The 26939-nt window shown below is 41.8% G+C and overlaps 1 protein-coding gene across 1 annotated transcript in view; it reads right to left on the bottom strand.

Annotated features, from left to right (window-relative positions):
* Positions 1-2824: 2824 nt before the first annotated feature.
* Positions 2825-26939, bottom strand: part of LOC139384368 (cadherin-11-like) — an 83955-nt gene continuing 59840 nt past the window's right edge. The window contains exons 2-12 of the mRNA XM_071129085.1: positions 24409-24919; positions 23257-23551; positions 22455-22574; positions 18396-18563; positions 13906-14093; positions 10878-11131; positions 10309-10445; positions 9580-9701; positions 9274-9391; positions 5564-5815; positions 2825-5140 (exon numbers count right to left, since the gene is read on the bottom strand). Coding sequence (XP_070985186.1) covers positions 4644-5140; positions 5564-5815; positions 9274-9391; positions 9580-9701; positions 10309-10445; positions 10878-11131; positions 13906-14093; positions 18396-18563; positions 22455-22574; positions 23257-23551; positions 24409-24648 — 2391 coding nt within the window. The 5' untranslated portion in view covers positions 24649-24919 and the 3' untranslated portion in view covers positions 2825-4643. The remainder of the gene's footprint in view (positions 5141-5563; positions 5816-9273; positions 9392-9579; positions 9702-10308; positions 10446-10877; positions 11132-13905; positions 14094-18395; positions 18564-22454; positions 22575-23256; positions 23552-24408; positions 24920-26939) is intronic.

Raw genomic sequence — 26939 nt, 5'->3', positions numbered from 1 at the left:
ATAATTTCCATTGCTCGTGTTTCTTGGCACAAGCAAATCTCTTTTTCTTATTGGGAGTCATTTAGTAGTGGTTTATTTGCAGCAATTCAACCATGAAGGCCTGATTCACGCAGTCTCCTCTGAACAGTTGATGTTGAGATGTGTCTGTTATTTGAACTCTTTGAAGCATTTATTTGGGCTGGTAAATCTAACTTATCCTCTGCAGCAGAGGTAACTCTGAGTCTTCCTTTCCTGTGGCGGTCCTCATGAGAGCCAGTTTCATCATAGCGCTTGATGGTTTTTGTGACCGCTCTTGAAATGTTTTCAAAGTTCTTGACAGGATTGACTAACCTTCATGCCTTAAAGTAATGATGGACTGTCATTTCTCTTTCCTTATTTGAGCTGTTCTTGCCATAATATGGACTTGGTCTTTTACCAAATAGGGCTATCTTCTGTATACCACACCTATCTTGTCACAACACAACTGATTGGCTCAAATGCATTGACAAGGAAAGAAATTCCACAAATTAATTATTTGGTGTGTCCAAACTTTTTACTGGTACTGTAGTTCAGCGATGGAACAAAGTAATGAACTACAATGACCATAACAAGTCAAATGATTTTGTCTGACAACTCTACAGCATGCTTAAGCAGACTAGCCTAGCTAAATAGGATGACTAAAGGAATGAAAAATAATAAGTAATCATCTAAAAAATAACTAACATAAACACTGAAAATGTGTATTTTTATTGATGTATACCTAATGTGGATGTATACCTAAGGAGACTATGGAATATTTGTTCACTATTTTTGGCTTTGGAATTTCCAATAAAAAGCTCTAAAAACATTTTAATGTCATTATTTCATAATGCATTTAATGTTTAAAAATAATTATCTGAACCAAAATCAATTTTTGTAATATAATCTAACCGAAACCGAACCGACCTCAAACAGTATTAATCAAAGCAAAATATAATTTCCAAGAATAACCGCTGTTCCATATGCTCCACACATGGTAATGAAATTGCTAGTGTTCTTTGAAAAAAAAGTGTATTCTAATGTTACCCCAAACAAAAGAAACAAATTATTATTTGTGTTACACAGTGCTTTCAGAAAGTATTCACACCCCTTGACTTTTTACACATTTTGTTGTGTTACAAATTGGGATAAACGTTTATTTAATTGTACTTTTTTTTGTCAACAATCTACCAAAAATTATAACATTTGTAAAAGAAATATAAAAAAATATAACACTAATATATTTTGATTTAATATGTTTTTAACCTCCTGAGTTAATACATGTTAATACGTGTTAGAAACTCCTTTGATTTGTTTCTAAGAGCTTTGCACACCTGGACATTACAATATTTGCAGATTATTATTTTTAAAATTCTTTAAGCTCTTTCAAGTTGGTTGTTGCACAATGCTAGACAGCCATTTTCAAGTCTTGCCATAGATTTTCAAGACGATTTAAGTCAGAACTGTAACTAGGCCACTCAGAGACATTCTATGTCGTCTTGGTAAGCAACTCCAGTGTATATTTGGCCTTGTGTTTTAGGTTATTTTCCTGCTGAAAGGTTAATTTGTCTCCCAGTTTCTGTTGGAAAGCAGACAGAACCAGGTTTTCCTCTGGGATTTTGCCTTTGCTTAGCTCTTTTCCATTTTTTATTATTATTATTATTATTTTCTTTTTCTCCCCAATTTCGTGGTATCCAATTGTTGTAGTAGCTACTATCTTGTCTCATTGCTACAACTCCCGTACGGGCTCGGGAGAGACGAAGGCTGAATGTCATGCGTCCTCCGATACACAACCCAACCAGCTGCTTCTTAACACAGCGCGCATCCAACCCGGAAGCCAGCCGGAGGCTACACCGTGCCCCTGGCAACCTTGGCTAGCGCACACTGCGCCCGGCCCGCCACAGGAGTCGCTGGTGCGCGATGAGACCAATCCCTCCCTAACCCGGACGACGCTAGGCCAATTGTGCGTCGCCCCACGGACCTCCCGGTCGCGGCCGGTTACGACAGAGCCTGGGCGCGAACCCAGGGACTCTGATGCTGGCGCTGCAGTACAGCGCCCTTAACCACTGCGCCACCCGGGAGGCCGCCTTTTCCATTTATTTTTATCATAAAAAAACTCATCCTTGCCGTTGACAAGCATACCCATAACATGATGCAGCCACACCCATGCTTGAAAATATGAAGAGTGGTACTCAGTGATGTGTTGAGTTGGATTTGCCCCAAACATAACACGTTGTTTTCAGGACATGAAGTTAATTTCTTTGCCACATTTTTTGCAGTTTTATTTTCGTGCCTTGTAAACAGGATGCCTGTTTTGGAATATTTTTATTCTGTATAGACTTCCTTCTTTTCACTCTGTCAATTAGATTATTATTGTGGAGTAACTACAATGTTGTTGATACAACCTTAGTTTTGACCTATCGCTACCATTAAACATTTTAGTGACCTGGTGTATTGATACACCACCCAAAGTGTAATGAATAACTTCACCATGCTCAAAGGGATATTCAGTGTCTGCTTTTTTCTACCGATAGACACCCTTCTTTGCGAGGCATTGGAAAACCTCCTTGGTCTTTGTGGTTGGACCTGTGTTTGAAATTCACTGCTCAACTGAGGGACCTTACATGTACTTGTATGTGTGAGGTACAGATATGAGTGTAGTCATTAAAAAAAAAACATGTTAAACACTATTGCACACAGAGTGAGTCCATCACTCATTATGTGATTAAAAACATTTTTTTTAAACCCTAAACTTATTTAGGCTTGCCATAACAAAGGGGTTCAATACTTATTGACTCAAGACATGAATACTTATTGACTCAAGACATTTCAGCTTTTTCATTTTTAATCAATTTGTAAACATTTCAAAAAACATAATTCCACTTTGACATTATGGGGTATTGTGTGTAGGCCAGTGACAAGTAATCTAAATGTAATACAGTTTAAATTTAGACTGTAACACAACAAAATGTGGAAAAAGTCAAAGGGTGTGAATACTTTCTGAAGGCACTGTATATGAAATGTACTTATTAGACTGTTAGAATGTTGCTGTCAAAATGTCTCAAAGTGGGGTCCATCCAGGTCTGGCTTTTTTTTAGTGTTAAAGTGCACATTGACCTTTAGCTGGGAAGCATCCCTTGGAGAGGTTGAATAAGTTCGCTCTGGAGCAACCCTGGGAGAGATACGTTCATCTCAGGAAATGGTTAATGTGAACACTGACTGCTGGGTCCATACCAGTGAAAAGCTCTGTAAATGATGTGCAGTGTGTGTGTGGGCAGTGTGTGTAGTGTGTGTGAATGTGTGTGCATGTTCATGGTGTCACTGGTTGTTCTGTGTCACAGTTTGCTACTGTATATTGACCTCCTTTATTGCTTTAAGTCCTCCCAGCATCATCGAGTAGACACTGTTCAATATCATAACATGGATCACCTCTAGGGAAAGAACAGATTGCTCTTTTGCTCTTACAGATTTATTTACGTCAATCATTTTATAAAAAGCATTTATTTCAAAGTTTTTCGCTTCTTAGATAGAAGCACATAATAAAGCAACAGTACAATGTTCATAAAATATAAGGGTGATGCTGTAACATTTTCTTACATGTTGAAACACTGATATCTGCATGTGTACTAAAATAAGAACATTTTACAAATAGGTACCATAAATTCGACATAGAAATTAGGCATTATTCACTACGACAGGACAGATTGCTATTTTCTCAACGAGGGAGAAAAACATACGCCAAACAAATAAAATAAAAAATGAAGAGAAAAAAATAAAAAATCATAGTAATCATAACATAATTAAAAAATAAAAAAGATTTACAAGAACCAATAGGCGCAAGTTTGATCCTCAAGAGACATATTTGCACATTGTACTGTACATACGTTATATGGACTTCAGCTTGCTTTAGGATATACTTTTCAAGTTGCAAAAAATGCACTGTGATGCAAGAAAGTCCATTACTTAAGGCGATTTTTGAGCTCACAGGTCTTTCCTTGTGATTGATCATTGGTGAGATTGGGCTGAAAGGGGGGGGATCTTTCTCTGGATTTGTGAAAAAACTCTGTCTCTGTTTTTGTTGAATCCATCTTCCTCAGGAAGAGGGAGGTGCTACAGGAGCGACCAGTCTCAGTTTGCTGTTACTGTTTTCTCATAGGTTTTTCATTGATATAAGGCAACAATTTTCTCTTCTCCTTTGTGAGCTCATTCACAGTATCAACAATTACATGTCTCTCTGTGACCCACATTCCAACCCCAAACCGTAGTAACCTACAAAATGACTAAAAAAGTGAAATACCAAGTGTTATTTGATCTCTCACCACAAACATTAAGCATGTCTTCATTTTTCATACACACCAGTACATCCCACAGAGGTGATTTTTTAAATTTTTGTTTAGTTTTTCAGTTTTTTATCTTCCTTTCTCTCTCGCTCTTGTCTCCAACTCCTCAATACCATCTGTCCTTCCTTACCAAACATCCCCAACAGGTATCTAGTATACTGCAAGTATACTTTACATGTACAAATAACAAAGTTTACTATAAATAAAAATGCTTGTGGTATACTTATAGTAAACTTCAAGCACCACACAGTCAGTGGAGGGTTGGAGAAAGGGCGCAAGGAGATGGTCGGGGGAAATGGGTGAACGTTAAGAGTTGTCATCGGCGGAGTCTTTGGTGCCGTAAAGGTCGGCCAGCTTCTTGAAGCGCGGGCCCCAGCTTTGGAGGTAGTCGTAGTCTAGGTCTGAATCTGTGGTCACCGATTCCAGGGAGCTGAGGGATCCAGCGATGGAGCCCCGGCCCTCATAGCCATAGATCTGGATGGAGTCATAGGGAGGGGCCGTGGGGTCGCTGTCCGCGTCGTTAATGCGGGTCTTGATGAAATCATCCACGTCCACAGTGTTGGCCACGGGGTGCCCGCCAGGCCTCATCGGGTACTGGAGCTCAGGCTTGATGTCCTTACGGGGTAGGAAGCCGTTGGCACCGTCAGGGTTCTGTAGTGTAGCAATGTCGAAGGCCTCTGTGTCCTCCTCTCCACCGCCTTCATCATCATAGGTGATGATGTTCTCACGGATGTCTTCCTCCTCGAAGACGATGAGTGGCTCCTTCTTCTGACGACGCAGTGCCACAAACAGCACCACGATCGCTGCCATGAGAAACATATCAAATCAGCCAATCATGCAGAACCTCTAGCTCTTACATACCTTTAGCATATCAAATTCCCTAATTAGCCACGCTTTGATAGATGTGGAAAATAAATCAGAGCTGCACATAATTTGGATTAGAAGTGCAAAAATATACAGTATGTTGAATTACAGGTGGTATGAATCTGTCAACATTTTTAAACAGTGTTAATTGCAAGTTAAATAATCAATTGAGCCTGTGTACATAATCAAAACGCACACTATTAATACTCTGTCAAGCATCTGCCCATAAATACTTAACAGTATTCTGAAAACATTAAGGATAAGCACCACTCAAGATGGTATAAAATATCAAACATGAGTTAAATATTAGATCAACAACAGATTGAATGCAAGTTGATGTTTTATTTGGCGCTGATGCTCACCCAGGAGAATGACGATACAGGCGAGTATGGCGATGAGAGCTCCGGTGCTGAGGCCTGCAGGCAGGATGTAAGGCTCCACGTTGCAGGACAGGATGGTGTCCTTACTGTCACAGCTGCACACTCGAATGGTCAGCGTGTTGGTGCTGCTCATGGGAGGGATGCCGTTGTCGTTGATCTCAATGGGAAGGAAGTAGACATCCTGGGTCATCCGGCTGAAGCCCCTCCGGGTCACATATATGCTGGCTGTGCTGTCTGTGGTGAACAAGAGGGGAGCAGAAGTAGAATAAGTACAGAGTAAAGAGGGTCCTTCAAAATGGCTCCCCTGAGGGGGGGGGGGGGGGGGGGGGGGGGGGGACGACGACATCTTATAGAGACATACCCCAAGAGACTTGCAGCTGTAATTGTTACAAAAGGTGGCTCTACAAAGTATTGACTTTAAGGGGGTGAATAATTATGCACGCTCAAGTTTTCTAATTTGTTGTTTGTTTCACGATAAAACATATTTTGCATCTTCAAAGTGGTAGACATGTTGTGTAAATCAAATGATACAAACCCCCCCCAAAAATATTAATTTTAATTCCAGGTTGTAAGGCAACAAAATAGGAAAAATGCCAAGGGGTGTGAATACTTTTGCAAGCCACTGTATTCCAGGTACAGACTGTACAAACTGCTTAACACGATCATAGTTATAACCGAAGAGTTTTACTTAGCCAACGAGTTCATAAGGCAGACGTATAGCTGCGGGGAGGAGAAGCAATGAGCTGTGATTTTCCAGATATTACATTATTGTAATATTGTGAACATTTATTAGCTTTTAGAAGTGCAATCAAAGCTCTAGTGGAGGTAGCTGTATTGGTTTTACTTGGGGCTGGGTGAGGGTGGAAGCATGCCAAGTGCACTCTCCTGACTCCGTGCAAGGTCGCACTCAGAACAGAGATGGAGTGAGTTCATTTAGGTGCTTGTGGCTTAGTCATTTTCCCTCCCTCTCTCACAGCGGTGTCCTCAGCCCACTATAGCTTTTTCAGAAAAGGTTTCTCATGACAAAAACTATTGTGCATACAGAACAGAAGGGTGAAAGGGCTCTATGAATCCTGCGCTATTCATTATAGGTCGACCTCATAGGTTATCATTGCCTTGGTAGAGTATCTCCTAAGGGTTAAAGAAGAACACAGTCTAAAGCCATGAGAACTTAAATATCCTATATGAACAAGGTAACATGGCTGAAAGAAGCACGTCATAAGAAGCCGCTTTCAAGGAACATTTTCTTCATAAAATGATACTTATTAAGTGTTCATACATCTGCAGTTTTTAGTGTGCAAGAAAAAACTAAATAGCCCCCGCTGTCTCAGACAGACACCGCAAACTCTGAAAATCCAGAGAAAATCCATTGATAAATGTCGATTGGAAAGCTGTTCATTTGAAAGGAGGCTTTTGGCTCCAGATAAACCCAACAAATCAGAGTGGCTGTAATCTGTTCTGCTCATATTGTGGGTTTTTTGAAAATACTGTTGAAAAGCACTCATTTTGACTCCCCCCCCCGGATGTTGTGTTAAATGCTCTACAAACAAAGCTTTCTTAGTGTCCAACAGGCTTTCTCTACCCTTAACCTTGTTCTGGACACCTCCAAAACAAAGGTAATCTGGTTTGGGAAGAAGAATGCCCTTCTTCCCACAGGTGTTACTACTACCTCTGTGGGTTTAGAGCTTGAGGTAGTCACCTCATACAAGTACTTGGGAGTATGGCTAGACGGTGCACCGTCCTTCTCTCAGCAAATATCAAAGCTCTAGGCTAAAGTTAAATCTAGACTTAGTTTCCTCTATCGTAATTGCTGCTCTTTCACCCCAGGTGCCAAACTAACCCTGATTCAGATGACCATCCTACCTACGCTAGATTACAGAGACATCATTTATAGATCGGCAGGTAAGGGTGCTCTTGAGCGGCTAGATGTTCTTTACCATTCGGCCATCAGATTTGCCACCAATGCTCCTTGTAGGACACATCACTGCACTCTATACTCCTCTATAAACTGGTCATCTCTGTATCCCCGTCGTAAGACCCACTGGTTGATGCTTATTTTTAAAACCCTCTTAGGCCTCACTCCCCCCTATGTGAGATATCTACTGCACCCCTCATCCTCCACATACAACACCCTTTCTGACATGCACATTCTGTTCAAGGTTCCCAAAGCACACACATCCCTGGGTCGCTCCTCTTTTCAGTTTGCTGCAGCTGGCGACTGGAACGAGCTGCAACAAACGCTCAAACTGGACAGTTTTATCTCAATCTCTTCATTCAAAGACACTCTTACTGACAGTTGTGGTGGCTTTGCATGATGCATTGTTGTCTCTACTTTCTTGCCCTCTGTGCTGTTGTCTGTGCACAATAATGTTTGTACCATGTTTTGTGCTGCTACCATGTTGCGTTGCTACGATGTTGTTGTAGACCGTCGTTGTAAATAACAATTTGTTCTTAATTAACTGACTTGCCTAGTTAAATAAAGGTAAAAAAAATATATATTTAAAAATGAAAGCAGATCAAACAGGTAGAGAGCCAGTCCTCGCCATGCTGGCTGCTGTATAGTCACTGCAGCGCTGCTTGGAACAGTTTGATAGGACTTTATCTGGGGATTTTTATTTTTTTAAATGATCCCATTAAACTGCAATTAACACATTCATTCCCCCTCATTCATTCTCCTCCATCACAGAAGCAGATATGCTTGGAAGTGGCTTGTGACCACGGCACGGTCGGGAAGAGTACTAAAGAGATGGCTGACGATGAAAAAAAGAGCTTAAGTTTATAGAATGAAAATATTGATGGATGCATGTCATTAAGAGAAGTGTCATGTAATTGCTTGTTCAAAGATGGCAATGCTGACTGAACTACTCGCAGCAGCTGTTGAATGTCTCCGTCGCAGTTATTGCAATAGCTTTGTCACATGGTCCTGAGCAATCTCTATGGATATAAGCAAGTCTAATCAAGCATTTTTATGGAGTCAACACTCTGTGATTAACTTTTGCTTCTCATTATCTTTAATCCGAGAGTTTATCAACAAGGTTGATGAATGCTATTCCCATGATGAGTAATTCTCCTCTGATGAGAGATGGCATCCTCTGGGGATAAATACCACTGTGCCTCATCTGTTGAAATGGAATGTAACAGGTACTCTTTCTGACCAGGATCGCCTAACCAGCCGCTCCATCACTGTGACTGGCAGACTGGAAAGGGCTTTGAGCTTAAGGACAGCTGGGATGAGTCACCAGCCAGGCAGGCCCCCAAACACGGCAGGCAGAAGGAAAGGTGCTCTCTCTCTCTCTCTCTCTCTCGCTCGCTCTCTCTCACTTCTCCACCCCTGGCTGATCAGACAGAGTGCGATGTAGGGATAACTAATGCAATCACAAGCTCCGCAAACTGATCCAACAGGCTCAGTCTCCTACGCAGCAGTTCACCGATGTAGAGGCTAGGACGCCAGAGAGACACTCATGGTAATTAATAAGAGGGGAGCTCTATGGGATCTAGCTTCAAATCCAACTTCAGTCTACAAAGATCTTCTGAATCACTTCCGATGCATAAACAGTGCAAATGTAGAGAAACCTGATGTGATGTAAAGAAGGAAAAAGACCCAGAGTTGTTCTATCTCACTGACTGGAGTACTGGACCAAACAGAAGTCGCTCTTCTCGTTGATGGAAATAGAACGTTTTAGCCCACCCACCTCTGTTGTCTTTCAGGGAGAAGTTGTGGTTGTTGACAGCCTCTGGGGCGATGCTGAAGTGGAAGTACTGTCGGTGGGCCATCTCATCCTTGTCCACCGCACTGACTGTCTCTATGAGCTGAGTTGAACAACACACATAGGAGTTAGTACAGACCGAGTTCACCAAAACACTGAACATATTCAATATATTCACTATAATATAAATATATTTTTGCACATGGTGGTTACTAGTATGCATAATGATCTGTCTTTTCTAAATGTGACTTGGGGAAAAGTACAATATACATTGTGAATGATTAGACTTACTTTGCCAGGGGAGGCATTTTCACACACAAGGATTTCGTTCTGTGTGGCAAACTCAGGGGCGTTGTCATTCATATCTTTGACTCTGATGTTGACACGCACTTTTGTATCTTGGTGATGTCCCCCTGTGCAGAATGACACAAATGAATAACAAACAAGTTAGTGATTCAGTGCACAAACATGGGATTTGCCTGGCTAGAAAACAAAACCAGCTCCCACTGCAAACACAATGAGAAGACAGCACAGTATGAACCTATTTATTGCATAAGAATTTATGTAGGTTGTTGAATGCTTGGAAATGATGCTGTCAGACAAGTGTCATGCATAATATAACAGAACTGCTTGATCTCTAAAGTTCCAGACAACATTTTTGATGCATCAAATTATCCCTGATAGGAGAGATGGAAATATTTGAGACAGATATACTTCAAAACCAGACATAATCATCTGGAGTAGAATCACACAGACAGAGAACAGCAACTTAAAGATGTTTATTTCTGATTTGGGGGGGGATGTGGATGTTTTGCAGTAGTCTCTAGCTACTCATTTCAGTTTTTGAAAGGCACTTTGTGGTAATCTTCTCTTAAAAACATCTTGAGGGGTGGCGACTCTAGGACCACATAAGAGCCGGGTGGGAACACAACAGTTCCTGGATTGGGAGGCATGACGTCTCTGATATTTCCAGCTACCCTCTAATTTGAAACCTGAGGTGGATATTGGAGGGTGGCGTACCAATCTCAGTGGCGCTGACAGAGATGTTGTGCCAGGGTAGTGTCTCCCGGTCCAGCGGTCTGGTGGTCTTGATGATGCCATCCTCCGGGCCGACACTGAAGAACTGCTCCACGTCCGTGTAGCGTGGAATCATGTACCTGCAGTGAACAGTAATGATAAGTAAACACGTATTCGATTAGGGCCTGGTTCCTTAGATAAATCAAAAGCCTAATTATCATTGTGCTGTAGGAATGCACGTTTGCATTATTTGGATGAATGTATTCAATGGAACAATGTTTATAGTTACAACAAAGAAACGGCATGTTCATTTAAATATTTGCTCCCGCAGAGCAGGAAATAATATAGGCTATTTCTTTTGTTTACTGATTGAGTAGGGCCCTGCACTATTTTATGTTGACAAGACAAGGCCTTTGAAACTGAAAGCATCTACATATCAACATAACATTGGCAATTTAAAACAGAAAGGATGTAGTATAACACAATGGGTCTGGGTAGGGTTGACAGCGGCGCTAAAAACAAACACAAATGAGTAACAGAGAGCGTGACAGAGAGTGTTCCAAGTAGCCTACCTGACAGGGTTGTTGGCCACGTCTGTGTCTTTAGCGTGTACACGGCCCACCACGGTCCCATCGTGGGCATTCTCCTCCACCTCGAAGCTGTAGCTAGTTGCCAGGAAAGCAGGCGGCTCGTCTGCGTCCTCTACCATTACCTTAACCGTGGCTGTGTCTTTGTAGGGTCCCCAGGCGATGAAGCGGGGGTCCACGTGTGTATTGGATGCCTCTACTCTCAGGGTGTATGCCCTCTTAGTCTCAAAGTCCACAGGCTGGGAAGAGGGAGCAGAGTGGATTTAGCAATAACACATTCAAACTATATCATCATTAATATCTTGGGACAAAAATGAGAAGGTTGTCTAAACGTAATTCTTTCTATAATACAATTACTGCATCATAAAAAGTATGTACTGTAGCTGTACACTGCTATCTAGAACCTTAGAGGGTTCTTCGGTTGTCCCCATAGGAGAACCCTTGAAAGAACCCTTTTTGGTTGCAGGTAGAACCCTTTTAGGTTCTATGTAGAACCCTTTCTTCTGCAAAAGGGTTCTACCTGGAACCAAAGAGGGTTCTACCTAGAACCAAAAATGTGTATCCTACCGGGACAGCCGAAGAACCTATTTGGGATGCCTTTTTTCTAAGAGGGTCAAATCAAATGTCAGTATGGAGTTGAGATGCTAGCTAGAGGGTGCTGTTGCAAAATAAGACAGTGGTTATGGTCAACGTCAGCATGAGACAACACCAAGACATTCTTTGCTCAGTCCTTCTACCTAAGATGACCCTTGTTTCAGTTTAATGCCTTATCTAAGTCATAGCCTCAAATCACCACCAGTTAATTTACTTGCAAGAAAATGGAAAGACACTCCCAAATCAATTATGCACAAACATAGTTTACTGGCCATTTAGTGTGAACAACCCTTATCCCTCTACACCCTCCTACTGCTTTCACACATCTGCATGTTTTCTTATTACCCAGTCTCACATCACTCGCATAAATTACAGAGTGAGACTTTAAAGTACCGACCGGAGTTGAGGGGGCGCCACACCAGGATGCACACACACAAACAAACACACACTTTATCTCTCTCTCTCTCTCTCTCTGCCTGTGTGGTGATTGATGTGAAGTTGTTTTCCTATCTCAGTTTTTTTGTTCATCCTTCAGTATTTTTTTTTGCAGGTCTTTAATGAAGCGGTCAGTGATAGGAACAGCCATGACCCAGTTCTTTCCTTTAACAGGTTGGTGAATGTTCCTCACTGACATTGTCTCCTGAAGCTGTGGTCCCCTTGCTCTCTGTCTCACCCCCCCCCCCCCCCTTTATCTCTCTCTCTCCTCTCTTTCTCCCCCATCTCCATTTCTTTCTGTCTCCCTCCTCTCAATCCTCCCCCGTCTCGCTATCTCTCTCTCTCTGTTCTTTTATTTTGTCACTTAATAATTTGCTGCTGAAACTAATCAGCGATAGATAATATTCACAATAATGCCAGACTTCCTCTTAGCATTCAGCCTGCGCCTGGTAGCCCGCAGTTGAAACAGAATACTTGATTAAAACTCTGGCAATTCCGTCAGTCATTTCAACTTTAATTTTCAACATGTTTTGAAGAGCAAAAGGTGATGATTTCCCAAGAGGTGTATTGTGGAGGCATTATGTTATTGAGAAGAGCAGGGCTGCATCAAACTGATTGTTGTCGGCACGCTGTATTGTCCCCCCCCTCCTCCACCTCCGCACACACCACACCCAGCCTAATCAGCAGACAGAATGGTCTCATTTGGGGACACTGGGTCCTGGAATTCGAGATAGCCAAACACTGTTAAGAATTACAACCCCCCCCCCCCCCCCCCCCCCCCCCTCTACTCAGCGTCAAACCATTATTTCCCCTGATTCAATTCTTCCACTTTCCCCAGCTACAATTTCTATTATCCGACGTTCATAAGACTCCTTATTGTTGCACCTCTCTGTTATGGAAATGAGGGGGATATGCACTGAGCAGCGAAGTCTGATCCCACTTGGGTTCATCTGGCCATAGAGGAAGTTGTTTACATGCCCGTTTCCCACATTTCAATGGCCGCTGTCGTGGCTTACCTGGTATAATCCGCAGCCGTGATTAATAGAACAGTGCCATTTTTCAGCACGTAGACGACACACACTGGTACTCACACTCCACAGAACTGCCAAAATTACCCAGCTTGCGTAAACCCTTGAGAAGGCAAAGGCCTTCCTCTCGGAGTTGTGTTATTTTTGGAGAGGAGTAGAGAGGACCGTGAGTGAGATTGCTGCTGATCTGAGTGTGAGGGAGCTTGTGCTGTGAAAGACAGTTGAGGGATTTTAAATAATAAAGCACCACCAGGTGGCAATGCTCCGTCTAGGCTGCTGCTGCTGCTGCGTAGGGACTAGGGAGGGAAGCAGCGCCTCTCTCTCCCTCTCCCCTCTGGAGGGCCGGCTAAGCCTAACCATGGCAGGCAGCTCCAGGCGCAGTGGTGCCAGTGAGTACCTAGAGGCAGCCCAGGCACGGTGCAGTGCAGTGCAAGGCTGACCTCTCCAGGTCGGTAAATGTCGGCATAATCCCAGCCCCGGAGCACAGCAGAGCTGCAGCTCCACGCTAGCAGCCGACCCACAGTCGGACTGCCTAGATGAGATTCCTCTCCCAGAGAACCAGCCATGAAAGTCAATGCTCGTAATAAGAAACTGAAGCGGTGTCATTGCAATCACAGAGTGGAACGGTGAAAAATCACTCTCTCTCTCTCTCTCTCTCTCTCTCTCTCGCCACTGCTCAGTGTGTGCTTCAGTCTCACACTCTCTTTCTCCCCCTCTTTCTCTCTCTACCACACATAAATTGCATATAGCCAGCTTTACACATTCAAACACGCACAGACACACACAGGTGTGTCAAGAAATGTCAAGAATTGAGGCTAGCATTTTAGTCCTCAGAACGTTAGTGAAAGGGCAGTAGCAAAAAAGGCGATTCAATGCAGACGACCCTGTCTCACAACATTCCCTTCATTCCTCCACAATGTTTGTGGAATAGTAAATCGCCTTCACTCCATTTTCACCTTTCTCAGTTTGATGACACCCTCGCGGGTGTCAGTGTCGGTGGTAATCTCAAACACAGTCATCCCATCGCCCTCGATGAAACGATATGACACAAGTCCATTCTCGCCCAGGTCTGGATCTTTAGCCTTCAGACGGCCCACCTCCTCACCCGAAACCTTGTCCTCTGAAACTGACATGGAGTATACACCTGTGGGGAGAAACAATAGAAACTGTTACAACTAAGAAAGTATCATTCACACTTGTAGTCGACGCCCGATGCCTGGTTTGACTTACTCCGAGGTACAGAATACCATTCACCCAACGTTGCACTACATTCATGTAATCTTGTTTTAAATAAGCCCCTGCCTTATCTTTGTCACTGTGGGAGCAGCTGTATATACAGGTGAAGTCGAAGTTTACATACATCGTAGCCAAATGCATTTAAACTCAGTTCTCTGACATTTATTCCTAGTAAAAATTCCCTGTCTTAGGTCAGTTAGGATCACCACTTTATTTTAAGTGAATGTGAACTGTCAGAATAATAGTAGAGAGAATGATTTATTTCAGCTTTTATTTCTTTCATCACATTCCCACTGGGTCAGAAGTTGACATACACTCAATTAGTATTTGGTAGCATTGCCTTTAAATTGTTTAACTTGGGTCAAATGTTTCGGGTAGCCTTCCACAAGCCTCCCACAATAAGATGGGTGAATTTTGTCCCATTCCTCCTGACAGAGCTGGTGTAACTGAGTCAGGTTTGTAGGCCTCCTTGTTCACACATGCTTTTTCAGTTCTGCCCACAATTTTTTTTATAGGATTGTCAGGGCTTTGTGATGGCCACTCCAATACCTTGACTTTGTTGTCCATAAGCCATTTTACCACAACTTTGGAAGTATGCTTGGTGTCATTGTCCATTTGGAAGACCCATTTGCAACCAAACTTTAACTTCCTAACTGATGTCTTGAGATGTTGCTTCAATATATCCACATACTTTTCTACCTCATGATGCCATCTATTTTGTGAAGTGCACCAGTCCCTACTGCAGCAAAGCACCCCCACAACATGATGCTGCCACCCTCGTGCTTCACGGTTGGGATGGTGTTCTTCGGCTTGCAAGCCTCCCCTTTTTCCTCCAAACATAACGATTATTATGGCCAAACAGTTCTATTTTTTTTTCATCAGACCAGAATTAGTTTGTTAACAAGGATAATTCTCCAAAAAGTACGATCTTTGTCCCCATGTGCAGTTGCAAACTGACTAGGCTGGCTTTTTTATGGCGGTTTTGGAGCAGTGGCTTCTTCCTTGCTGAGCGGCCTTTCAGGTTATGTCGATATAGGACTTGTTTTACTGTGGATATAGATACTTTTGCACCTGTTTCCTCCAGCATCTTCACAAGGTCCCTTGCTGTTGTTCTGGAATTGATTTGCACTTTTCGCACCAAAGTACGTTCATCTCTAGGAGACAGAACACATCTCCTTCCTGAGCAGTATGATGGCTGCATGGTCCCATGGTGTTTATACTTGCGTACTATTGTTTGTACAGATGAACGTGGTACCTTCAGACGTTTGGAAATTGCTCCCAAGGATGAACCAGACTTGTGGAGGTCTACACATTTTTTTTTCTGAGGTCGTCTTGGCTGATTTCTTTTGATTTTCCCATTAAGTCAATAAAAATGGCACTGAGTTTGAAGGTAGGCCTTGAAATACATCCACAGGTACACCTCCAATTGACTCAAATGATGTCATGGCTTTAGAAGCTTCTGATAGACTAATTGACATCATTTGAGTCAATTGGAGGTGTACCTTTCTGGAGTTTTCCATGCTGTTTGAAGGCACAGTCAACTTAGTGTATGTAAACTTCTGTCCCACTGGAATTGTTATAAGTGAAATAATCTGTCTGTAACCAATTGTTGGTAAAATGACTTGTGTCATGCACAAAGTAGATGTCCTAACTGACTTGCCAAAACTTTAGTTTGTTAACAAGAAATTGGTGGAGTGGTTGAAAAACGAGTCTTAATGATTCCAACCTAAGTTTATGTAAACTTCCGACTTCAACTGTAGCTAGATACATGCACTGACTATACATAGCTAGGTACTAGTAAAGAGGCTCCTAGTCTTCACCCAGTAGCTCAGATTGTCACTGGTCGATTCCCTTCTCTTGCATGCCTTTAATTTTGACTCTTCCTGTATTCGGCTATAGGCTTGTGTAATGTATGTTAGAAGAAGTTGAAGTTGTAAAATTTCAACTACTGTTATGGTGTTGATAGCATGATGTAACTTGCACTTTGTTTTCAGGTTTGATTGAGACAATGTATTCCCCTAACCGTATTCCTTCAATAACGTTTTTTTTAAATTAATATTATATCACTTGTGTATGTCTTTCCTTATCAAATGTAAGACTAAATGCCCTTTGTAATATATTTTGGTGCATATACAGTGAGCTCCAAAAGTATTGAGACAGGGGAAATGTTTTGTTCATAACACTTATTATGATTGACATTTGTTTGGTATAAGCCTTTTCTTTTAAGAGCTTTGTCACAGTGGACCAGTCAAAATACAAAGTGCTGGAGTACAGAGTCAAAACAACAAAAGCATTTTCACTGTCCCAATACCTTTGGAGCTCACTGTATGTGTTTAAAATACTATCCAGATAAGAAAGTGTCTGGTCATGGAACATTCCATAGAATTCTAGAAAAATACCACTGTTCACTAAAAAGGCTGTAACTCATTCACTGTAAAAGGTATTATTCCGATTTCAGATTATCAATCCTTACAAAATAAAGAACACTAAATATGCTCAATGGCAGTTGTTTGAGGGGGAAAAAAGCATTTAAGATACACATTTTCACAGGTGTTTTTTTCTTGACTGATTGCCAGTTGATTGACGTGGTAATATCACATGTCATATCAGTTGAAAGGGCTGTTTCTCATCTTTCAAAACGTGTATAATGTTTTCATATATGGTTTGACACCAGCAAATTATGCTCATTAATATATGCTGAGGTCGCGGTCTCAGTAAATTCACAAATTCCTAAACTCTCCTACTGATGATGCAACAATACCAATATGGCGATTTACAGTTACTGTTAGCTGGTGTTCTAAATCCTAGTGTTTCCATTTGCTTTTAATTCTGTAAAAAACACATTTATGGTATTTTACTGTTCATTCTACAGCGTTTTACTGTTGAAATGAATTAATGGTGTGGTCCATCTTTGAAAGACATTGTATCTTTACCTGTTCTGCATTTACACCTAATTAAAGAGATTAGAGCGAGAGAGAGAGAGAGATATAAATGGAACACAAGAGATACCTGTGGAGATTCAGCTGGCCAGCACCTGAGGGCCACAGCCCATGAGCAGACAGTGTTTTGTGTTTGTATTTGCATGTGTGTGAGTGTGTGTGTCTACAGGGGTGCATACACCTGCCCATGGCCGAGGCAGAGCAGTAGGGCCATGTGCCCTCTCCGCCCTGTCTGCTCCTCCTATTGAAATGTTCAGAGCCAAAACACTTCAGCTGCATTTAAAAATAACGCCGACATGGGAAGGAGCCTTTAAAAAAAAGGCCTAATCATATAAAGGGCTGCTACTTCAATCAGACTACATAAAAAACATAAGGGATCTTTTCATGAGAAAGTTACTGAATCCACCCAGTCTAAAACTGGCTCTGACCATGAGAGCTGGAAATAAATATTAACATAATATCAGAGGTTGAAACGTGACAATACTGATGTGAATGTCATCTCAAAAAGTAGGTCATTACTTATTGAACAATGTTCCAGTTTTCATCATCTGGGAAAGAGTTGACATTATTGCACGTGGTTGAGTCAGCCCACTGACTCAGTTTTAGAAGTTTCTCACCCCACCCAGGACTAGTTTACCCCAAATATGTAGCTAATTTTCCATCCAAGAGCTGCTGTTAGCAGGGATACATCCGAGCCTCAGTGCTGATAGTAGGGGAAAGATTGGGAGCTCTCTGGGACAAATCTTCAGGCTCTGCTCTCAAGAAGTAGGGGGAAATTGATGTGGACCATTTCTACTATATGAGACGTAAATCTGTGTTTAGCTCGCGGTTTACAGCTACAAGAATTCCCCTCCATTCCCCCTCTCCGTCGAACAGAAATACTGACATTAACACTGTTAATATTTCACAACTCTTTATCACGCTTAAGATACTTGCTGTCATCACAGCTCCTATGAGCGCAATGAAACTGTTTAATAATTAAGTTTTAATATCCCCCCTTTAACATCTATACCCTATACAAACTGCGTGTTGCATGGCCTCTGGGGCCATCAGCCATCCATATTTTGAAGTGTTGAGGCTTGAGGAGCTCAGAGAGCGCTAGACTGGCTTAAAGCAGACCTGTCCCCCGTGGATGATACTGCTCTTACCTCAGCAGAGAGGGACAGTGACGACGGGAAGAAAGACCATCTCAGGGACTAAGTTAGCTTTAGAAAACAGAAAATAAATTTAAAAAAACATAGAAAAAGTGAAAGACATGACTCTTCACTTACTCTGAGGGAACTTGGGTGGGTTGTCGTTGACGTCCGTCAAGGTGATTTTAACTTCTGTTGTCCCTGACAATCCCCCCATGTGTCCCCCCATGTCCTTTGCTTGGATGACGACGTCATATTCCTGCCGAGCTTCCCTGTCCATGTTGGGCAGAGCAGTCCGGATTATCCCTGGGGACAGGAGAGGAGGAAAATGGCTTTAATTCAAGAGGGACCTGCCTGTGAACTTTCAGCAGCCTACTACTACGCAAGGCCTACTGGGAGGAGCAGGGCATGATTGGTCATCACTGACACGTGAGATCACATTGCTATCTCATCCATCGGGCTCCTTTTCTAATATTGGGGTAATTACTGTGATATGTAAAAGGGAAAAAGAAGTGGCTTATTTCAATAGAAACTGCAGAACACTGCTCAGAACAGCAGTGAGGAACTGTTTTTTTAAGCCAGTTGTTTATTTAATTATTTTTTCTGTGAGGAAACTGGCACTTCTCACATCACAGGAGAATATGATGGGGATGGTTGTTCTCTGGTGATATTTAGATGAGCCTGTGCATGAAATGCAGATAAGCCAAAAACAAATTATAAATGTGAGCATTGGACAGGATCCAGTGAAATATCCAGCTTTGGTTTATTAGCAGGATTTTCTCTCTCCGATCTCTCTCTCGCTCTGAGATCTCCCTGTTTGGCTGGGGGTACTTTGGCTCCCAGGATGCTTAGAGTTCAACCAGGATATTGCTTGCCTAATCTGGCCGTGAGTTAATTCTGTTTGGCAAAGGACAGGTACACTCAGACTTTGCCTTGGAGAAATCCCAAAGCACGACAGGACTAATCCTCAACACTCACTTGGCACGTATACAAAATGTGAGAATTGACAGATTATCATAAGATACATTTAAATACATAACAGTTTTGATTCAAGACATACAATATATATATATATATATATATATATAGTGCCTTCAAAAGTATTCATCCCCCTGGCGTTTTTCCTATTTTGTTGCATTACAACCTGTCATTTAAATTGATTTCATGTAATGGACATACACAAAATAGTCCAAATTGGTGAAGTAAAAAAAAACTAATTTTTTCAACAACAACAAAAGAAAAAAGAAAAAGTGGTGTATTCACCGCCTTTGCTATGAAGCCCCTAAATTGTATTTATTTTTATTTCACCTTTATTTAAACAGGTAGGCTAGTTGAGAACAAGTTCTCATTTACAACTGTCACCTGGCCAAGATAAAGCAAAGCAGTTCGACACATACAACGACACACAGATACACATGGAATAAACAAACACAGTCAATAATAGAGTAGAAAAATACTATATACAGTATGTGCAAATGAGGAAAGATAAGGGAGGTAAGGCAAAAAATAGGCCATGGTGGCGAAGTAATTACAATATACCAAATAAGATCTGGTGCAACCAATTACCTTCAGAAGTCACATAATCTGTCACAATCTGTCACATGATCTCAGTATATATACACCTGTTCTGAAATATCCCAGAGTCTGCAACACAATTAAGCAAGGGGCACCACCCAGCAAGTGGCACCATGAAGACCCAGGAGCTCTCCAAACAGGTCAGGAATAAAGTTGTGGAGAAGTACAGATCAGGGTTGGGTTATAAAGAAATATCAGAAATGTTGAACATCCCAAGGAGCACCATTAAATCCATTATAAAATGTTTTAAAGAATATGGCACCACAACAAACCTGCCAAGAGAGGGCAGCCCACCAAAACTCATGGACCAGGCAAGAAGGGTATTAATCAGAGAGGCAACAAAGGGACGAAAGATAATCCTGAAGGAGCTGCAAAGCTCCACAGCGGAGATTGGAGTATCTGTCCATAGGACCACTTTAAGCCATACACGCCACAGAGCTGGCCTTTATGGAAGAGTGCCAGAAAAAAGACATTGCTTAACTTCTTCGATATAGGGGGCGCTCTTTTAATTTTTGGATGAAAAACGTTCCCGTTTTAAACAAGATATTTTGTCACGAAAAGATGCTCGACTATGCATATAATTGACAGCTTTGGAAAGAAAACACTCTGACGTTTCCAAAACTGCAAAGATATTGTCTGTGAGTGCCACAGAACTGATGTTACAGGCGAAACCCAGATAAAAATCCAATCAGGAAGTGCAGCATTTTTTGAAACCGCCTCATTCCAATGACTCCTTATATGGCTGTGAAGGAGCTAGGAGTCAGCTTACGTTTTCCACGTTTTCCCCAAGGTGTCTACAGCATTGTGACCTATTTGTAGGCATATCATTGGAAGATTGACCATAAGAGACTACATCTACCAGGTGGTCGCTTGGTGTCCTCCGTTGCAATTATTGCATAATCTCCAGCTGCAGTATTTTTCCGTTTGCTTCTGATGAGAAGCCAACTGCCACCACTGATAGATTATCGAATAGATATGTGAAAAACACATTGAGGATTGATTCTAAACAACGTTTGCCATGTTTCTGTCAATATTATGGAGCTAATTTTGGAAAAAAGTTTGGCGTTGTAAGTGACTGCATTTTCCGGTATTTTTCTTAGCCAAACGTGATGAACAAAACGGAGCTATTTCGTTTACACAAATAATATTTTTGGAAAAAATGAACATTTGCTATCTAACTAAGAGTCTCGTCATTGAAAACATCCGAAGTTCTTCAAAGGTAAATTATTTTATTTGAATGCTTTTTCTTGTTTTTGTGAAAATGTTGCCTGCTGAATGCTAGGCTTAATGCTATGCTAGGCTATCAATACTCTTACACAAATGCTTGTGTAGCTTTGGTTGAAAAGCATATTTTGAAAATCTGAGATGACAGTGTTGTTAACAAATAAACAATATATTTATTTCATTTGCGATTTTCATCAATAGGAAACGTTGCGTTATGGTAATGAGCTTGAGGCTATGATTACGCTCCCGGATACGGGATTGCTCGTCGCTAGAGGTTAAATAAAAAATAAGCAAACACGTTTGGTGTTCACCAAAAGGCATGTGGGAGACTCCCAAACATATGGAAGAAGGTACTGTGGTCAGATGAGACAAAAATTTAGCATTTTGGACATCAAGAAAAACGCTATGTCTGGTGCAAACTCAACACCTCTCATCACCCCTGGAACACCATCCCAACACAAATCCAACACCACAGTGAAGCATGGTGGTGGCAGCATCATGCTGTGGGAATGTTTTTCATCAGAAGGGACTAGGGAACTGGTCAGAACTGAAGGAATGATGGATGTCGCTAAATACAGGGAAATTGCTGAGGGAAACCTGTTTCAGTCTTCCAAAGATTTGAGACTGGGACAGAGGTTCCCCTTCCAGCAGAACAATGACCCTAAACTAAAGCAACACTCAAGTGCTTTAAGGGGAAATATTGAAATGTCTTGGAATGGCCTAGTCAAAGCCCAGACCTCAATACAATTGAGAATCTGTGGTATGACTTAAAGATTGCTGTACACCAGCGGAACCCATCCAACTTGAAGGAGCTGGAGCAGTTTTGCCTTGAGGAATGGGCAAAAATCCCAGTGGCTAGATGTGCCAAGCTTATAGAGACATACCCCAAGATACTTGCAGCTGTAATTGCTGCAAAAGGTGTCAAGTTTTCTGTTTTTTGTCTTATTTCTTGTTTGTTTCACAATACCGAATATTTGGCATCTTCAAAGTAGTAGACATGTTGTGTTAATCAAATGATACAAACCCCTCCCAAGATCTATTTTAATTCCAGGTTGTAAGGCAACAAAATAGGAAAAAATGCCAAGGGGGTGAATACATTCGCAAGCCACTTACATATATATATATATATTATATATATATATATATATATATGTATAAATATATATATATGTATATGTATAAATATATATATATATATATATATATATATATGTATAAATATATATATATATATATATATATATATATATATGTATAAATATATATATACATATGTTTATATATGTATATATATGTATATATATGTATATATATATATATATATATATGTATAAATATATATATACATATGTATATATATATATATATGAAACAAGGTGGGACAGAGAGGTTGGGTACCTGTTTGTGGTTCCACTGAGAAGTAGGGCTGGCCCTGGAGAATGCTGTACACCAGTCTGGCACTATTCCCATAGGTGGGATCATCAGCATCTGTGGCTGTTACCTGCATCACTGAGGTACCTGGACGACACAAGAACAGCAGGTGTTATTATTTTCAACACCATTTACCCAACATAATACCTGCAATAAGAAAATCATTATGGCATTTAGCTTGAGCCAATACTATGTTTCTAAAATGAAATTCCTGCTATATACCTGATGCTGGAAGTGTTTGCCTTTCTAGAAATGGCTTATTCTTAACTGAAAATGTGGTGCAGTCAGCATCCCTCCCATGGTTATAATGTCCTTAAGTGCTCATGGTTTTGGGATTCACACAAAGCCTAGCTGTTTCGCCAGTATTTGAAATTAATTTGCCATCACAGTGGTTTCTGAACATATTTGAAGCTGGGCTGGTCTAGACTGCCGAGTCTGAGCCCCAGAAGCACCATTTGGGTTGTCAGCTGGTGGAATCGCAGGGAAATAGATTGTTACTCTGACAGGCCAGCATTAAGGATGTTGTATTACATGGTGTGATCCCCCCACACACACACACTCACGCAAAAAAAAACATTCACAAGGAAGAAGGAAATTGCAAAGCCGCAACAACAACAGCAACGCTTCCAACTTTGCCTCCCCCGGTCAGATTACAGTAATTTTGAATAATGCATGGGAAACAAGCTGTTCACTGGCAAACAGTCTGAGGAAGGGAGAATTAGACAGAGGGTAGAGAATCCTTCACGGTCCAGTCCCCAGCCAGACTCACCAACGTTGGACATTTCAGGCACCCTGGCGTAGTATGGCCCATGTAGGAACTCAGGTGGGTTGTCATTGATGTCCTGGACCTTGACTATGAACTCAGACGGAGGCTCCAGAGGCTTGTTGGTGGCCCTGTCCACAGCCTGGGCTGTGAGGGTGTACTGGGCCTGCTCTTCCCTGTCCAGGGTCTTGGTGGCATGGATGTTGCCTGTCTTGTCATCAATGACAAAAATGGTGCCTGCACCCTCCCCTGAGAGAATGTACTTGCAATTGCCATCCCCAGCATCAACGTCTGAGTGGAGCTGGAAACAAATAGAAACAAAAATGTCAGCAAAATTACTTTGGAAAAAATGTGTTAAAAACCATTTTAAAAATACTACCTTCCAACATGTAGTGTGATCACTAGGAGGAACATGGATAATGAGAGGCACATTCAGCCCAGGCAATCATGTAAATGTGATTACATTTAAATGCATAGCTTAGAGAAAACTGCCTTGAAACCAATATGTTTCAACATAGAGAATCAATCTATATTTACTCTGATGATAAACATTAGGTGCAACACAGCAACATTACAATTAGTGGTCTGTCACATTATCAGACAGTTAGTCACTTAGTTGATTGGTTAATTTCTGCAATTCAAAACATGCATAACTATATTCCCACAAATGCATATATGAATTGCATTTCAATTTATTTTGCAATATCTACCAACTTTTCATTATATTCTATGAAATATTGTTCATAGAAACCTGTCCTGCATGCATGTTGTTTTTGTTGTTGATTGATGTCATGATTGATATCCCAATCCAATAATAACAAGGTACCATCTCTGTCACTGCCGGAATTAGAGGCAAATTTAGGTCCCCATTTGTAATCGTCATTTCTGTGGACCCCTAAAATTGCCTGTTTCCCAGATGTCAATGTCTTTGGGGGATGCTTTGATATTAAAAAGGAAATCTAATTTATAATCTTTAATCAAGTGGGCCACTGATTGCTTTGTGTAACAAATTGAGGATATTGCAAGGTCTGCACTGGTAATGAAAACCCCCTGTGACTTTAATTCAGAGATCAACAGATAGAGAGGGGGAAAGAATGGGAGAGAAAAGAGAGGAGAGGTAGGAAGGTGATGATGAAGAATTTAAAACGGTGACCTTACCCTGCCCACTAACACTGGGTCTGGCCCTGTGTACTCCTCAATGACAAAGAACTGGTTCCAGACCCAGCCTCTCTTGGAGCGGTGTAGGACCTGTCCCTCCTTGCCTGTCCTCTCCCGGTGCCTGTGTAGGGAGAGGCGGCGGCGGTGGCTGTGCTCCAGGGGTGCCGAGGCGGCCACAGCGCTGCACAGCACGGCGCCCAGGCACATCAGGAACACCTGCAGTCCCAGTCCCTCCCACATCCTGCTGCCAGCTGACCAGTGCTACTCCGCCTTCCTTTGGGCCTTGCTGCACGTGTGCCTGTGTCCCCTGAGAGGCACAATCCAGAGATAATCCTGGGAAAACCTTCCTCTGAGGTCCTTCCTGGATGGTGGCTTCACTCCACTCACTCACTAGCCTGGGGACTTGGACCCTAAGCCTCACCGGATCCTTTGGTTTTGCTTTATGCAGTTACTCATCACAACCCCCTTCTTCTTCTCTCTCTTCCTCCTTCTTCTCCTCCCGACGTAGGCCCTGAAATGAAACGAAAATGCACAGAGTCGGTCACAGGGGACAAAACAGTTCTGTACAAGAGTAGTTATCGTCAGCCCACACTCCAACCAAAGTTTTAATTGACTCCTCTCTAAATCTCGACATATTAATTCATTTTGTGCCTCTGTATCTTGCTCTAATTAAGTGACAGAGGTTGTAAACTCATTTGCTCTTATTTAATTAGACATCAAGCCACTGGTGTTCTCAGATTGAAGTGTTGCCTATGTTTTGTCCCTTGTAGTATTTCATTAGGTGAGTAGAGCGAAAGGGAAATAGTCTCCTTCAAAATTCTAATTTGGTACAAAATGCATCACTTCATTTTCATTCACTGACCATGCACTGATGGTCAACAAAGCGACAGCGGAGCTAAAAACAGAATAGTCTAATAGTCGATTTGCACAGTCCTGCAAACAAATCAGGCCTAATCACATGCCAATAGGTTATGTTACACATCCGACAATTAACCAGATGCTGTGTTGTTGTCAGTCCCATGATTGGCTCTCATCACTTCCTGCTTGGCTGCTCATGGATGGACAGGGGAACAAATGGACCTGCGGGAGATTTTCCTATCCACTGAGCCACTAAGAACCTTCAGCCTCAGCAACGATGCTAGCTGGGAGCCCAACCACAACAATAATGCTTTAACACACTGCTTACGGTGAAACGCACGGCCCAGCAGGGAAGAGAGAGAGGGAGAGAAGAGAAAAAAAACAGAACAAATCTCCAGCTTGTGTGGCAGAGCTCATAAATAAGGTCCAAATAAAGCACATCCACCAGTGAAGTAGGGAAATGGGCACCCTAACTCAGTTGGACCTCTCCACTGTCAGTCCCCGTAATGAACGCCTGATAACGCTTCATGCTTCCCAGTGTCTCGGGTTGTAAATTGGCAGCTACTCCAGAAGAAGAAGACATTCTATGCTTTTTTTTTAAATTATTGACTGGCCACCAAAAATGTCAGCCAACTGTGTGTGTAGGAGTGGTTTTATTGCCTCCGATACCCCATCATCTCAGGGGAAGTGTTTCCCATTTAAATGCCTCGGGAATCACAGGCATTCATCCGTCTTGGCTAAGACTGTGGATGTGCTGAATAAGTAGTCTGGTCCAAAGTCAGTCATTGATGGCAAGTGACTCAACAGCGATGCAAAATGTCTCATCTATTACTGTAATACAGTGATTGTGAGTCATATATTAAGTATTCCAGTGGATGGCTAGACAGCTAAATGCTTCAATGCAGCACTACTGTGGAATGGTGTGAGAGACATCGGAGAGTTTGTGAATATGGAAAAATACACTGAATACACCAAACATCAGAAACACCTTCCTAATATTGAGTTGCACCCCCCCATCCCCATCCCTCTTTTGCACTCAGAACAGCCTCAATTCATCGGGGTATCTGCTCTACAAGGTGTCAAAAGCATTTCACAGGGATGCTGGCCATGTTGACTACAATGCTTCCCACAGTTGTGTCAAGTAGGCAGGATGTCCTTTTTGTGGTGGACCATTCTTGATACAAATGGGAAACAGTTGAGCATGAAAAACCCAGCAGTGTTCCAGTTCTTGACACAAACCGGGGCGCCTGGCACCTACCTTTTGTTTTGCCCATTCACTCTCTGAATATAATACATACACAATCCATGTCTCAGTTGTCTCAAGGCTTACAAATACTTGTTTAACCTGTCTCCTCCACCTTCATCTACACTGATTGAAGTGGATTTAAGAAGTGACATCAATAAGGGATCACAGCGTTCTTAATGTTTGTCTACTCAGCGTATATCAACACTCTATAGCACCTTGTAAATATTGTAAAGGGGCGGATAGGCCATAGCTGTAGACACTAATATATGCAGGTTTACTGTCATGGGTATTGCCCTAGAGGCAGAACTGAGCAATTGCCGCAAGATGGACAAGCTGCAAAGTGAAAATTGGCTATGTTGTAAACATTTCTGAAAAAAAATGTGCTTTTCTTAATTTAAGGTTAAGTGTAACGAATGCGCTGAGAGTC

Source organism: Oncorhynchus clarkii, chromosome 26 (assembly GCF_045791955.1).
Source record: "Oncorhynchus clarkii lewisi isolate Uvic-CL-2024 chromosome 26, UVic_Ocla_1.0, whole genome shotgun sequence".
Lineage (NCBI taxonomy): Eukaryota > Metazoa > Chordata > Actinopteri > Salmoniformes > Salmonidae > Oncorhynchus > Oncorhynchus clarkii.
This window is presented reverse-complemented; position numbering and strand designations above follow the sequence as displayed.